Source organism: Natrix helvetica (assembly GCF_964273705.1).
Source record: "Natrix helvetica genome assembly, chromosome: 3".
Taxonomy (NCBI): domain Eukaryota; kingdom Metazoa; phylum Chordata; class Lepidosauria; order Squamata; family Natricidae; genus Natrix; species Natrix helvetica.
The window spans coordinates 23,332,130-23,347,045 of NC_138549.1; the positions used below are offsets into that span (position 1 = coordinate 23,332,130).

Consider the following 14,916-nt stretch of genomic DNA (forward strand, 5'->3'; position numbering starts at 1 on the left):
CAATAATTAAAAAATTTTGCCAGTTTTTACTTTTTATTACAAAATATCTAAACTTTATTTTTAATAGACGTGAATGGTGTATGTATGTTGAGGAAGACTTGGCATATGATTTGTATTTCATTTCAATGTATTTTAAAATATATTTTAATAAAATATTACATCATTTTTAAATATTTTTTTGTAAGTCATCCAATATCACAAATGTGAGATGGGCGCCAGTGGTGGATTCCGGATCCCATTGCAACTGGTACAGTGCAATGGGGCCTGGTGTCCCCACATGCACCTGTGCAGCATGCGCATGCGCCCTTATCTCCGCGACACCTCCGTGATGCTCCAGCTGCTCGGCAGAGCGCCATGCAAGCACCATATGCTTTGTGCGCATGCGTGGAAGTGCCGAAGAGCTCAAATACAGGTAAGGAGTTCGGGCAGGCATGCCCTCCAGAGCACCGTACCGGAACGGTACCCGTACAGGGGCATACCACCTGCAACACACCTCTGATGGGCGGCTATATAAATTGAATAAATTTCATAATGTTATGTATGGCTCTAATGAGCCAAAGGCTGCTCATCTCATAAACAATACCTTTTACCCAAGTAGGAAAAAAACCCAGGGTCTCATCAGGATTTTTTAAAAAGAAGCTCAGGGGATTACCGAGACAACTGCTGATAAACTAATGCAGACATGTGACATTTCAATTATGTAATGACCAGTTCTTTGATTTTTAATTTCTGAGCAATTTGTTTAAATAAAGTGCTACTTAAATACACATAGAGAAAATAATAGTTATTAGGCTGGTCAATATTATAGTGAGTCAACACTTTTTAAAACAATGATTGAATGCAAAGAAGCAAGTGTGTGTGTGTTTGTGTTTGTGTATGTGTGTGTATAAGAGGTTTTAAAGAAAACAACTAGGCACCATCAGTATATATTTGAAAGGTAGAAACCAAATTTAGAATCATAGTTTTACTCTATTGCAGATAAACCAATAACTTCTCAAAGTTGTAAACAATCCTTGTAAAGCAATCATAGTTCGTCTAATTATTGTCTAACAACGTACCATTATTGGGTAACACAGAAAAGTAATGGTGATTCTGAGGTATAGTATCCAGGGGTGAGTTCTGGCTTCTGTTACTACTGGTTCGCTATGTGGGCATGCACAGTAGTAAAAAAAAATGCTTCTGCGCATGTGCAAAAGCAAAAAACAAGGTGGCAGGACCTATGGCACCGTTGACAGAACCGGTTCAGGAGCGTGGCTGGCCGAATTACTACCAACTCAGCAGAACCGGTCCGAACCCACTTGTGATGGTATCTTTATTAAAACCCACTGGATTGGATACAAACCGCTGCTTGGCACAAGCAAAATCCACCCCTCAAGGAACGTAGGGTTACAGAATACAGAATAGTAGAGTTACTAAGGTTTTAGATACCATTAGTAATACTTCACAACATCTTGACTTTATCCTTCTATTTATGCAACCTAGGATTGCATTAGTTTTTTTAGCTGCTGCTTTATATTTAACTGATTATTCACTAGAACTCCAAGATCCCTCTCACAGTTACTGTTATTGAGCCAGGTTTCACCTAATCTGTACTTGTACATTTGGCTTTTCCTGCCTACGGTAAGTGTAAAACCTTACTTTTTTCTACATTAAATTTCTTTTTTTTCTTTTCTTTTTTTTTTGATAAGGCCCAATGTTCAAATCTGTCAAGATCCATTTGGATCCTGAGCCTATCATTTGGGATGTTGGCTATTCCTGCCAGCTTAGTGACATCTGTTAGTGATGCTGTCCATCTCAAAAAAAAATTAGCTTACCAAGAAGTAGGTTGTGTTCTACTTTGTTGAATGTGTTACTGAAATCCAAATATACTATGTTCACAGCATTTTGCTGGTCCATTCATTTAATCAGTTTGTCAAAGAATAAAATAAGATTTGTTTGGCACAATCTGTTTTCAATAAACTCATATTGGCTTTTGGCTAAAACATTGCTTACTTCTAGGTGTTCACAGATTTGCGGCTTGATATCTTTTCCAGGATCTTCCCAGATGTTTATGTCAGGCTGATTGGTCTGTAGTTTCCTGGATCTGTTTCTCTTTTTTGAAGATGGGAACCACATCAGCTCTTTTCCAGTCCTTAGATAGTTTCCCAGTACTCCAGGATCTTTGAAAGAGATGGTTCAATTGTTCTGAAATAACATCTGCCAGCTCCTTCAGAACTCTAGGGTGTAATCCGTTGAGTCCTGGTAATTTGAACTCATCTAGCTCAGACAAGTGTTATCTTACCATTTTCTTGTTTACATTATTCTTGTTGAAATGAGGATTCCTTGGTGCTCTCTGGGCTTGGTTGTTTTCTTATAGGCCTTTCATTATCCAAAGCAGGTAACATCATCAGTGTTAGTCTGGGTAATGAAACATCTGGAAGAAAACAACCAAGTTCAGGGACCACCAAGATGCCTGAAATCCACCCTGTTTGCCTGCAGACATTTGTACTACCAATTACTTGCCTGCTCTAGATTCACAACCGTCTTGCGAAGTTTCACAATGTCATGAAATTACTAGGAATATCAGCAACTTCAGTTGTCAGCCAGGAGTTTGGATCTAAGCCATAGCTGTCACATTCCTTCAATAGAAAGAAGAAAAAGTAATAAAAATGCAAAATTTAAAACACTGAGAAATGTTGTTATCATTTGTTGGTAGTCTCCATTTATCTCTCAATGTTTTTCATTTTGGTGTATGTTACATTGGTATCAGTTGCATAAAGTCACAATTATCCTGTCAAAACATGTTGAAACAGCACATTCAGCATTTTCATAGATACTTTACATATTTGTTAGCATTCTATAGGCTATAATAACAAATGGAATCAGGTAAGCCAAAAACTCTAATTTTTATAACCTGATTTTGCAAGGCTAGCTGTCATGACAGAAGGAAAGCTACAGAAGGCAATCACTCTGATTTTTTTTCCTTCCTGGAGTAGCAAATTTATCTTAGAATCAATCTGAAGTACAACTGTTTATATTAAATATCAGTAAACCACAACATGCACATGTCTTTATTGTTGAAAAATATTTGGTATTAAAATTGTATTAAATTTGATCGTGGAGGGCAGGATGTTAGAGGAGTTGTTGGAAATGTTAAAAAGTGCACAAGCAACATTGAAAGGTAACAAAGAGGTAGAAAAGGAACCAGAAAAATTGTTGAAAGTGGAAATAGGAGGGGAACAGACAAGCAATGTAAATGAACAAGGAATGAACAAGGTAAAAATGGAAAATAAAACCCAATGGGGTAAAGGCACAAAGAGAACAGAGAGGAAAAGGGAAAATGACATCCAAAAAGAAATTAGCCAAAAATAAAGAGAGAAATAAAGGGAGAGGGGAAAGAGAAGCTTGGGGTAGAGATACTCAAAAAATCTATTGACAAATAAGAGGGAAAATACAGAAGAAAAGATATAAGACACATAAAAAGAAGAAAAAGAGAAAAGAAAATTTTGAAATAGGAGAATAATAGAATGATATGATCCAGTAGAAAGAAATATTGTTAACAAGGTAAAATATGTTTTACTTAGAATGTGTAGGAATTATATTAAGAATCTTAAAGCTGTTAAATAAGTATATTGTGTTGATTATATAAAACTTGAAATTTGAAACTTGAAGATTCATATTCTTAATAGAAAATAGATGGAAAAGAAATGATAGATTGCTTATTTTTAAAGAGAAAGAAAAAATATATTGTTTGTACATGTTAAAAAACTAGAAATTGGAAAATAGGAGAAGAAAAGTAATTTGGCTAAAATTGGAAATAATGGAAATATAATGTAAAGTGAATTATGTCTTTTGGTGGGAATGTTAAAGGGGTAATTCAGACAACATTCCGTTCACAAAAGAATTTTTATTATATAACAAAAACAAATAAATAACTTTTTTAAAAAGAAAAGAAAAATATTTGGGAACAGTTTCAAAGATGGTGCATTATTATTTATCAAGGATACACTTTAATTAAAATATGCAGATGAAGGCATTTATAAATTCTTTAATAAATCTGATCTTAAATGAATACTTGCAAAACAAAACTGAAGTGATCCAAATAAGATAAAGACAACTTCCCCAAAGAATTGACAATTTGCTTCCTATATTTTCTTCCAAATTTATACTAACATGATGTAAGCAATGGGGTATCACAAAGTTCTATCTTAGGCCCAGTACTCTTCCATATCTTCATAAATGACTTAGATGAGGGAACAGAAAGGAACTTATCAAATTTGCAGATGATATTAAGCTGGCAGGAATAGCTAACACCCTAGAAGATAGGCTCAAGATCCAGATGGATCTTGACAGACTTGAACACTGGGCCCTATGTAACAAAATGAAATTCAATGTACAGAAAAGTAAAGTCCTACCCTTAGATAAGAAAAACCAAAAGTACACATATAGACTGGGTGAAACCAGGCTTAATAGCAGTAACTGTGAAAGGGATCTTGGAGTCTTAGTGCACAACCAATTAAATATGAGCCAACAATGTGCGGCAGCAGCCAAAAAGGCCAATGCAATCCTAAACTGCATTAACAGAGGGATAGAATCAAGGTCAATCAAGTGAAGTACTAATACCACTCTATAAAACCCTAATAAGGCCACACCTAGAATACTGCATCCAGTTTTGGTCACCACAGTATAAAAAAAAGATGTTGAGACTCTAGAAAGAGTGCAGAGAAGAGCAACCAAGATGATTTGGGGACTGGAGGCTAAAACATACAATGAACAGTTGCAGGAACTGGCCATAGCTAGTCTAATGAAAAGAAGAACCAAGGAAGACATGATAGCAATGTTCCAATATTTGAAGGGCTGCCAGAGAAAGTAGGGGGTCATGCTATTTTCCAAAATCACCTGAAGGCCAGACAAGGAATAATGAGTGGAAATTGAACAAGGAGAGATTCAATATGGAAATAAGGAGAATATTTTTGACAGTAAGAGCAATCAACAAATGGAACAGAAGTTGCCTTCAGACGTTGTGGAAGCTTCATCACTGGAAGAAGAGACTGGACTGCCATCTGTCAGAAATGGTGTAGGGTCTCCTGCATGGGCAGTGGGTTGGACTAGATGACCTACAAGATCCATTCCATCTCTATTAATCTAATCTAATTAAACATTAATAACTATGAATATTCACATGGATATTTCAGTAAAAGAAAATATTAACCTTTATTGACTAAAATTAAAAGTTCTAGTGTCTCTGGTCAATTAAATTTTTATTGAAGAAAACTGATGCTTAAATTTATAAGAGGAAGAGAATCAGGCAACCATTGTTATTAGACATAATTGTCATCTTCTCTAGACTATAGTAATGTCTTACTATTTCAAATTGTAAATAGTACAAAAATAGGTTACATAACTTAGTGCTCTTTGCTATGTTTAATTCATATCTCCACAACTTGTGATCCGCTAACAATTTAAGTTGGGGTTTTGGAAGACTCACTAGATCCGGGATGGCGAACCTATGGCACGCGTCGAGCCATTTGTCAGGGCACGCATGGCGCATGCATGCACACGCTGGCCAGCTGACCAGCCTTTTTTTGAGGCCATTTTTCGCTCTCCTCAGGCTCCAGAGGCTTTATAAGAGCCTGGGGAGGGTGAAAACAGCCTTCCCCTCCCCGGAGGCTTCAGGAGCTTCCCTGAAGCCTCCAGAGCACAAAAACCTACCCTATGAGCAAACCAAAAATCAGGAATGGACTTCCGGTTTGCTCGTAGGGCCAGTTTTAGCCCTCGGAGACTTCAGGGGCCTTCCGGAAGCTTCCCTGAAGGCTCTGGAGTGCAAAAAATGATCCTATGACCAAACCAGAAGTCCATTCTTGAACTTCCAGTTTGCCCATAGGGCCGGTTTTAGTCCTCCGGAATCTTCAAGGAAGCCTCCTGAAGGCCCCTGAAGGCACCGGAGGGCTAAAATCGGCCTTACGAGCAAACTGGAAGTCCATTCCCGAACTTCTGGTTTGCCCATAGGGCTGGTTTTTTGCACTCCGGAGGCTTCAAGGAAGCTCCTGAAGCCTCCGGAGGGGCTTTGGCGGGGGCTGTTTTCACCCTCCCCAGGCTCCTATAAAGCCTCTGGAGCATGGGGAGGGCGAAAAAAGCATGCAAAAATGAGGGGTCGTGCTGGTCATGCGTGCATGCGTGCTATGGGTTGCGCATTGCATTATGGGTGTGGCATGCCCCCGCACTCCCCCCCTGCACTCCCGCCCCCTTTTGGCACGCGAGCCAAAAAAGGTTCGCCATCACTGCACTAGATGATGTGAAAATTCATCTTAGCAAGTAAAAAAGGAGCAAAAATAACATGTATAGAGGCAAGGACAAACAGAAGAACATTATAAAGAACATCAAGTAATAATTCTTTCAGCAGAAGGCCCAGATCAAAATAAATAATTCTTCATTTACTAGAAAGTTAATTAATAGATGACATATTTACTGGCAGGTCATAAACTTGCAGATCTGATATCTTACATCAGTATCAATCACAGATTAAGCCACACATCCTCCAAGCAAGTAAATAAATTTGCTAATCTGATTACAGCTGGGCAATATATATCCTGCCCATGGCATATTCCATTTTGTTACTAAAGACAGTATTTTATGGCCTTGTAAATGCACGGTACAAAATCTTATAACATCTTACAAGATTAACATGTTTATTTTGGTGAGAATAGAATAAAATGGAGTGGAATGGAATAGAATGAGCTGGAAGGGACTCAAGCAGGAGAACCTAGACTATTTCAGATAAGTAATTGTCTAGATTCTCGACTCTCCTTAAAAACATCCAGTGTTGGAGTGCCTACAATTTCTGGAGGCAAGCTGTTCCACTGGTTAATTGTCCTCCCTGTTAGGAAGTTTCTCCTTAAATCCAGGTGGCTTCTCCCTTTGATTATTTTCCAACCATTGTTTCTTGTCCTGCCCTCTGGTGCTTTGGAGAATAATTTGACCTCCTCTTCTTTGGGGCAGCCCCTCAACATGGGTTTCTATGAACTAGTTCAATTCACCAAATCCAGTCAGCCCACATATGTAACATGTTAATTTTTCCAGATACTACAATCTCTTTGATGATTAATTTTACTTAAAGCAAGATAGCCCATACTGGTTTACCAGCTCTTGCAAATAATACGAAACCGTGGAGTTCTTGGGATTCTCTGAATTTAACTTTAACTTTAACTTTTATTTGATTTCTAGACCACCCCTCTCCCAGAAGGGACTCGGGGCGGTGTACAGTCATATTAAAAACAGTAAATATACATAGTATAAATATAAAATAAATATAAATGTGGCTGGAGGAGGTAGCAATAGTTTACTGTACAATAGTTAAAGTTAGATTTAAAATTTTAAAATTTAAAAATACATTTAAAAAAACACCACTAAAAACTATCCCAGGGTAAAATATTTGCCAGGAGGTATAAATGGGACTATAAATGGGCCAGGCCAGCTAATTGGAACAGGTGAGTCTTAAGTTTTTGTCGGAAGGAGCGGAGGTCGGTAGTAGTTCTGATATCGGGGGGGAGGTCATTCCAGAGGGTTGGGCCCATCACAGAGAAGGCTCTACTCCTAGGCGCCACCCGTTGGCATTGCTTGGTGTACGGCACCCGGAGGAGTCCCTCCCTGTGAGAGCGAATTGGTCGCAGGGATGTATGCGGTAGGATGCGATCCCGCAGGTAACTAGGTCCTGTGCCATGGAGCGCTTTGAAGATGGTTGTGATGCACCAAGAACTCCATACTTCAACTCTGAGCTACATGTATTCTTTTCCATTGGAAAGTCAATACAAAAGTGCAAATCTCAGCAATAAAACGTATTAGAGTTAAAAAGTACATTCCAGCATCTTGTAAGTTGAATACAGTGGCAGCACAAACTATTTTGTGCTGCACTGCGTTAAATTATTAAAAGTAGGATCTTCAGCTGTAGCTGTATCACACGATAGGAGCATCAAAGGAGATTTTTATGAACCCTGTAACTCCAGCCTACTTGTTCAACTGGCAGAAGTGATTAATTAAATATCCATCTTTCTGAATGCCCATCTTTCCTGCAAGCTGATGAAGAACCTCAGATCCTGTACTTCCCTCCACATTCTTATTAGTCTGATGTGAATGCTCAACTATCAGTTAATAGATAAATGCCTTATAGCTCTAGTGGCAAATTTGCCAGTTGCAAATTGGCTTCCAATGAATGTGACCCAAAGAATAGTGGTGTGTAGCAACACACCTATATTACTTCAGTACTCTTCTAAGGTACTAGATTAGTGTCCATTTGTGCAATTTGTAGTTCATTTGTATATAAAATATAAAATTCACCCCAAATAATTCTACATAGGCCCTATTCTCTATAGAATATGGAATTTGTGTTACAAAAATAGCACATGGTGGTTTTGTTTGTTGAAAAACTAATTTTTGCTGTTGTTCTTACTTAGGCTTCCCTTTCGCTTCTCTTTTATTTTCTCTAGGAGGGGCCATTCATCGTCCACTTGTGGCCTTATTCCCAAGTCAACCCCTGTTCTTTAGCTGTTCCCTTCGTCTGGCAACTCTGTGCATGTACACACTGGGAACAGGCTCCAGCTGTTTGTCTGCCTCACTGATGTCTGACTCTGAAGGCAGCTGTTAACTGGCATACGGCTCTGGCCCCATCTCTGCCTCCGACACATAGCCCTCATCAGAGCCTTCCCAGACTCCAGGACTGTCATATATTCCTCCCCAACTGCCTCACTGTCCGAATCTGCTGCCAGCTCTGCTGGCCGTCCACAACAGCTGTACACAGTCTCATTGCTTGCCTTCTGTGATGGGTCATCCTTCCATGATTCCAAATCAACATAGAAGGGAATGCTGGAATCTGCACACCAACTCATTTAGAGCAGTGGTCCCCAACCTTTGTGGCTTAATGGCCTGCCTGGGAGGGAGAGGGGAACTGGGCCATGCAAGTGGCAGGCCAGCGTGCATGCGTACAGTTCAACTCGGGCAAGCTGAACTGGTACATGCATGCACGAATGCCTACTAGCCCACTGTTCAACAAGTTCAGCTGTGCACACGCACACACATGCACACTCCAGCCAGCCACTCATGTAGCTCAATTCTGAATAGGCCATAGCCTAGTAGTGGGTCATGGCCTAGCAGTTGGGGACCCCTGATTTAAGGAGTCTCAGCATGGGGAATACTGGTCTAAATAGTAAATAGTTCATCGGCCGTAGCTTGCAGCTGTATATAATGCACTCTAAATAAAGCAAACTCACAAAGCATCTTTAAATTAATGTATTTTCAATACACTTGGTTTGAGATTCAGTAAGGCACAATAAATGTATACAGTGAACTGATGACAGTGGATTCAGAATTGAACTTTTTACATATTTCGGTTGGCAAAATATACAAACAGAAATGCTACTGAAAGGAAATACCTGTGAAGCATTGCACAGAATAACATCATCTTCTCTTACCCTGATTTACAGATAGATACCACTACATTTTTTCCCACATTTTTCTTCTACTGGGATTTATCCTCGGGAAGTATTCATACAACCAGTGAACTACTGCTGAGACCCGTGCTTTGTCTCTGGTAGCATTTTACTGCCTATATTAAAACTATTAAAATTTAGAAAATTTAAATTGCCAGATATAAAAGTTTGTGGCACTGTGATTATTTCCCAATTAAAGGTAAAATATTATTTGTACAACATTGCAGTGAAGGATGTAACTCTCTTCTCGTAATAGCCAAGTTTGAAAGTTCTAATGTAAGTATAACTGCCCTTAAATGGAGTTAAGGATTTGCATGTCTTGATATTCACGGGTGGTTTTCACAAATATGTGTGCGCTCACGTCAGTGGTGGGTTATAACCGGTACGCCCCGGTACAGGCACACCGGTGCCTGCCGGGAGCACTGGGTACCTGTTCTGTCCCAAGCCTCTAATATATACTGATGCAGACTTGGCTGTCTGCCACAACTAAGGAGGGAGATAAGCAACCCCTTGGCTAGGAGCCCAGAAAATTATCTCTATGAAAACAAGGCTTAAACTCACGAAATTCTCCCAATCTTTCACTACGCCTGGATTAGTAAACTGTTGTTTCCTGCAACATTTCCCTCCCATCGCCACACCTATAAGCTCTCTGGGAGGGGCCAATTAGTAGCCACCTGTTCCTATTTCCTTCTGTGAGCCTTTTTCCAAAGCTGCTCCCTCCTCCTCTAAGCCCTACGCATACGTATGTCAGAGACAGCCTCCCTCTGTTCTTCCTCACTGCTCCCTGACTCAGACACCACCTGGTGGCCAACAGACCTCTCTAGTCCCTGCTCTGACTCCGAATACCCTCCAGAGTCTTCATCAGCCTCCAGGGCAGTCCCATAGTGTTCATCGCTGTCAGATTCCAACAGCTCAGCTGACCACTGTTGGGCCACAACAGTACCGTTCTGGTACGGTGCTCCAGAGGGCCTACCCGCCCACCATCCTTACCTATATTTGAGCTCTTCGGGGCCTCCGTGCACCAAGCATACGCACCTCCAGCCGAGCAGCTGGAGCATCGCGCTGCATCACAGACAGTAAGTACACATGCGCGCCCTATGCACGTTCATGTGGTGTACACTGGGCCCCGCTGCACCATATTGGTTGCAACAGGACCCAGAACCCACCACTGGCTCACATGCTTTTTTGGCTCACTCCAGCCTTCCAGTACATGTGCTTTACTAAAAAAACATCTGTAAATAGTATGAAATAGAGCCAGGGGGTAGCTATCGGTTCTGGTGAACCGGTCCGAACTGGCTGAATACCTCCTCTGATGATCTTGCTCTTTCCCAACTTGTTTTTAATGTGCAAAACTAGAAAACTACATTTTCCCCACTTGAGAAAGGTGTCCTACAACTATAAGAGGTGTCCAGCACCAGGGATTTCAATGTGTCAAGGGTAGCAGAGCAGTGAATAAAAATATGTATGCCATATTTGATCTCTAAATGAAATACGGCTCACTGGCTATCATTGCACAGTAGAGCGAGGGAATCAAAAACAGAGGACAGATATTATAATGGTTTGGGTAGTAGGTGTTAAAACATTGCAACTTATTCTGTTTCTCCTTTAAAGACTGAGCTTTTGGAATACAGCAGATTTGGCTTTAAGGATTCTCACACAGGAAGCTGATTTTGGCGAAAGTCTGTACTGATTGGGAAAAAAAGTAAATTGCACAACTACAGGAATATGTCTCTCTGCCCCTGCATAACAAAACTACACTATATAAAGGACATAAGTACAAATCAACTCGTGGATGATGTAACAGTAGCATATTCAGGAATCTTACAGTGCAATGTCTCTCCCCAATGACATTATCAGAGCAAATGAGGAAATTGTGAATTCCTGAGCAAACTTATCCATCATGGAACGGGGCTTCAGATTTTGTGGCGCAAGCTTCTTTTTGCTAAATCCACAAAATTAGGCACTTTAAGAAATACAATTCTTAAAAAATTCTGAACAACATAGTATGTAAATATAAGGAGCAAGGACTATTTAAAAATATATTTTCTTTTTCTGTGTGACAATTAATGTTCCAGTGCAAAAACAGTTTGAATGAATTGGAAGATTCATCTTGTATTTTGATAGGGTTACATTCTGTTAAAAGGACAAGAAAAGAGAACCTGCCCCCTCCCAATGATTGCATAAGATCATAGCGCAGTCTCAAAAATTATTAGTCCTTGAGATTCAGATGTTGATGAACTGGTGACTCCTTGATCACTTGAAGTAACTTCAGGATAATTCTTCTTAAAATAAACCTAAGAAGGAAGATATTGTATGTTACATTTATGTGGTAGTTTACTCTGAAGCCTGTCACTTCAGGATATATATCAAAGATAAAAAAAATACACATTTTAAATCCTTTTATTTCTTTTTTTAAAAAAAGTAATAAGCCTGCCTTCATTTTCAGCAAAGCATATGTATTTCAACATATAGGGTCGTTATCCCACTAAAAGTGCTAATAATTCTGATCAACAGATAACTATTATTGGACATTAAACTGATAAATAAAATCCTTTTACTGGCTCAGAAATGGAGATAAAAACAGGGTGACAAAGCTGCTTCGAAATCTAGTGTCTGCGCAAGGGCTTTCCATTTTCACGCATAAAAATAAGCACAATAGATTTGGATGTGAATATCAAGGTTGTAATCCCTGCATTTTACAAACTATGATTGACAAGCATTGAAAGTTCAGGATAGATGTATGAAATATCCCAGCATTTAATTTGCAATGTGGCAGAGTCACAGAGCTTTATAGAAATGTGATCTGGGGAAAAGGTGGCACAATAATGAAAGGGAAAAGAGGAACAATGGCTCGAGCAAGCAACTTCTCTAAAATGTAAGATGATACCAAATAATAGAATAGTTCTTGGCTGTGAGCTTTTGAGTTGTTGAATTCTACCAATTTCGAGCTGAACTGCCAGAGATACAGGTTTCCCGATAAATGTATAATCAGAACATAAAGGAAATGAAATCCTGTCAAGTTTCACTGTTCCACAATCATCAGTTTTCAGTAGTTGTATCATATCTCTGCTTCCTGACAGATGTGGGTAACAAAATGAAATAATGTCAAGACTTGCGTGCTCTTATCGGAAAATGTGTTTGGGTGAAAAGGGGCTTCAAAATGTATTTTTCCCCCAGAAAGGAGAATGTCAAAAAGTTTTATTTAAAACACACAAAATGCACTATCTTCCATAGAGCCGACATATGTCATGAGTTAGGCCTAATATTTATGCTTTCTGGAAAACAGTACAGGGAGCCTGTTTGTATCACTGGGTGATGCTCCAGGCAGAGTTACAAATAAATTGTTTGTCTCATATAAAGAGACGGGCCACAGTCTAATAAAATGTATTTTACATGTATTTGACAGAGACATGTATGTTATGCGATTTCACTGTTCTTAGAAGTCGCCTTTCCACATCTTTATCATAAAGGCTGCATTTAAACTCAAACCAGCTTGCCAACTTTTTGGGTTGTTTTTTCCAGGATCTTATACTTGATAGAATTACAAAAAAGGCAGAACTATTCTTCTCGTCACTAGATTTCTAGGGTGCAATAAAATTTATTGCCGAAATGCCACTTCCAGAACAGTTCTTTTAGGCACAGGCCCTTTTCCTTAATAATTGGCATGGTCAATTGCAAAATCATCTTAAGAGTCTCTGAACCCAGAACCTATTTTGATGTTCAGAGATCTTGAGAACTATTATGTCCCGCAGAAAGATTAAAATTGGGTTTCTGCATTTCTCATATATTTCATTTGTGAGCAAGAGGTTCCTAACTCTTTAAAAGAAATAGGAATACTGTAAATTGATGATGAGCATAATTAATTGAATGTAAGGGTTTTTTAAAGAAGTTCTTACTGAACTTGAAATTTAAAACTTTGCTTTACAGAATTGTTTGGAATTTAAATTTGGTGGAAGTGGAAAAATTATTTCAAATATCCAGCACTTTGAACCAAACATCTCTTCTTCTAACCAGATATTTGTATTTCAAATATTACTAATTTCACAGAGAGTCCAGAAGAGTTATTTTATTATATTTTATTTCATTTTATTTTTATTCCGTTCTGTTCTATTCTATTCTATCCACATATTTTGGCTTAATTATATTCAAGAATCAAATTTTTCATTTTATTTCTTATTTTCATTTTGCATGTTGTGTTAGTTTGCTTCAGATGGATTAAACGCCCAGGAAAGGAGGGAAGCCTAGGAGAGTAGATTATAAAAGTGATTGGAAAGTGATATTAGAGGAATATTAGAATAACTTAGGGTAGCAGACAGAGTATGGGTATATATATTCTGAGATATGATCTTAGCAGATAGGTTGTACATTCAATATTTTGTGTTCCATATGATATCTAATTTAGAGAACTGTTAGCTATTCACTCTAACTACCATGGTTTCCACCAAGGTCCTCTGTTCCAGTGGGAACAGAGGTTCAATCTTATTGGTTGAGAGATCTGACAGCTCCCCATAAAAGGGCTGCTGTCAGACCAAGCAGTTGTTGGATTGTACATACTGTTCTACTGTTAATAAAGAGCTGTTGTTGCTATAAGCCTGTGTCTGCCTTCTCAATACCCAATCTAACAAGAACCTTGTTTGTTTTTATCTGAAAGGAGTATTTTATTGGAGTAAAATAATGTGGCTTCAAAATATGTGTTTGCCTTCTTGTTTCCTAAATTTGTCTTTCTAAGAAATCATCATCACCACTTCCACCTCTGCACTTTCATTTTTTGCCAGGAATAAAGCTGATGATTGCCTATCCTTTGTGTCTGATTTTTTTTTTTTGCCATGAGCTGCACCATTCTGTTAAAATCATATGCCCCAACATAGGAGGGTCATAAAGTTTATTTAGAGCCAGTTTGGTATAGAGATTAAGGCATCAAGCTAGAAAACAGGAGATTCTGAACTCTAGCACTGCCTTGGGCATGGTATCAGCTAAGTGACCTTGGGCCAGTCACTTTCTCTGAGCCCTAGGAAGGAGACAATGGCAAACCATTTCTAAAGAACCTTGGCAAGAAAACCACAAGGCAGTTTTGTCCAGGCAGTTTCCAAGAATCATATACAATTGAACAGAAGAAGAAAAAAATGTTATACCTAAAAAGGTAGGCCTCATTCATGACACAAGTAAAGTAGCATCAGAGTAGTAAGAAGTTACTAAAAAGCAGAGACATCACCCTGCCAACAAAAGTGCATATAGTCAAGGCGATGGTTTTCCCAGTTGCAATGTATGGCTGTGAAAGTTGGACCAGGCTGAGTGCCACATAATTGAGGCCTTTCAACTATGGTGCTGGAGAAGACTCCTGCGAGTCCCTTGGACTGCAAGGCGATCAAACCAGTCAGTCCTAGAGGAGATCAACCCTGACTGCTCTTTAGAAGGCCAAATCCTGAAGATGAAACTCAAATACTTTGGCCACCTA

The 14,916-nt window shown here is 39.0% G+C and overlaps 1 protein-coding gene across 1 annotated transcript in view; it reads right to left on the reverse strand.

Annotated features, from left to right (window-relative positions):
* Positions 1-9,255: 9,255 nt before the first annotated feature.
* Positions 9,256-14,916, reverse strand: part of ABCC4 (ATP binding cassette subfamily C member 4 (PEL blood group)) — a 202,609-nt gene continuing 196,948 nt past the window's right edge. Inside the window, exon 31 of the mRNA XM_081948711.1 lies at positions 9,256-11,755. Within this exon, the coding sequence (XP_081804837.1) occupies positions 11,648-11,755 (108 nt within the window). The 3' untranslated portion in view covers positions 9,256-11,647. The remainder of the gene's footprint in view (positions 11,756-14,916) is intronic.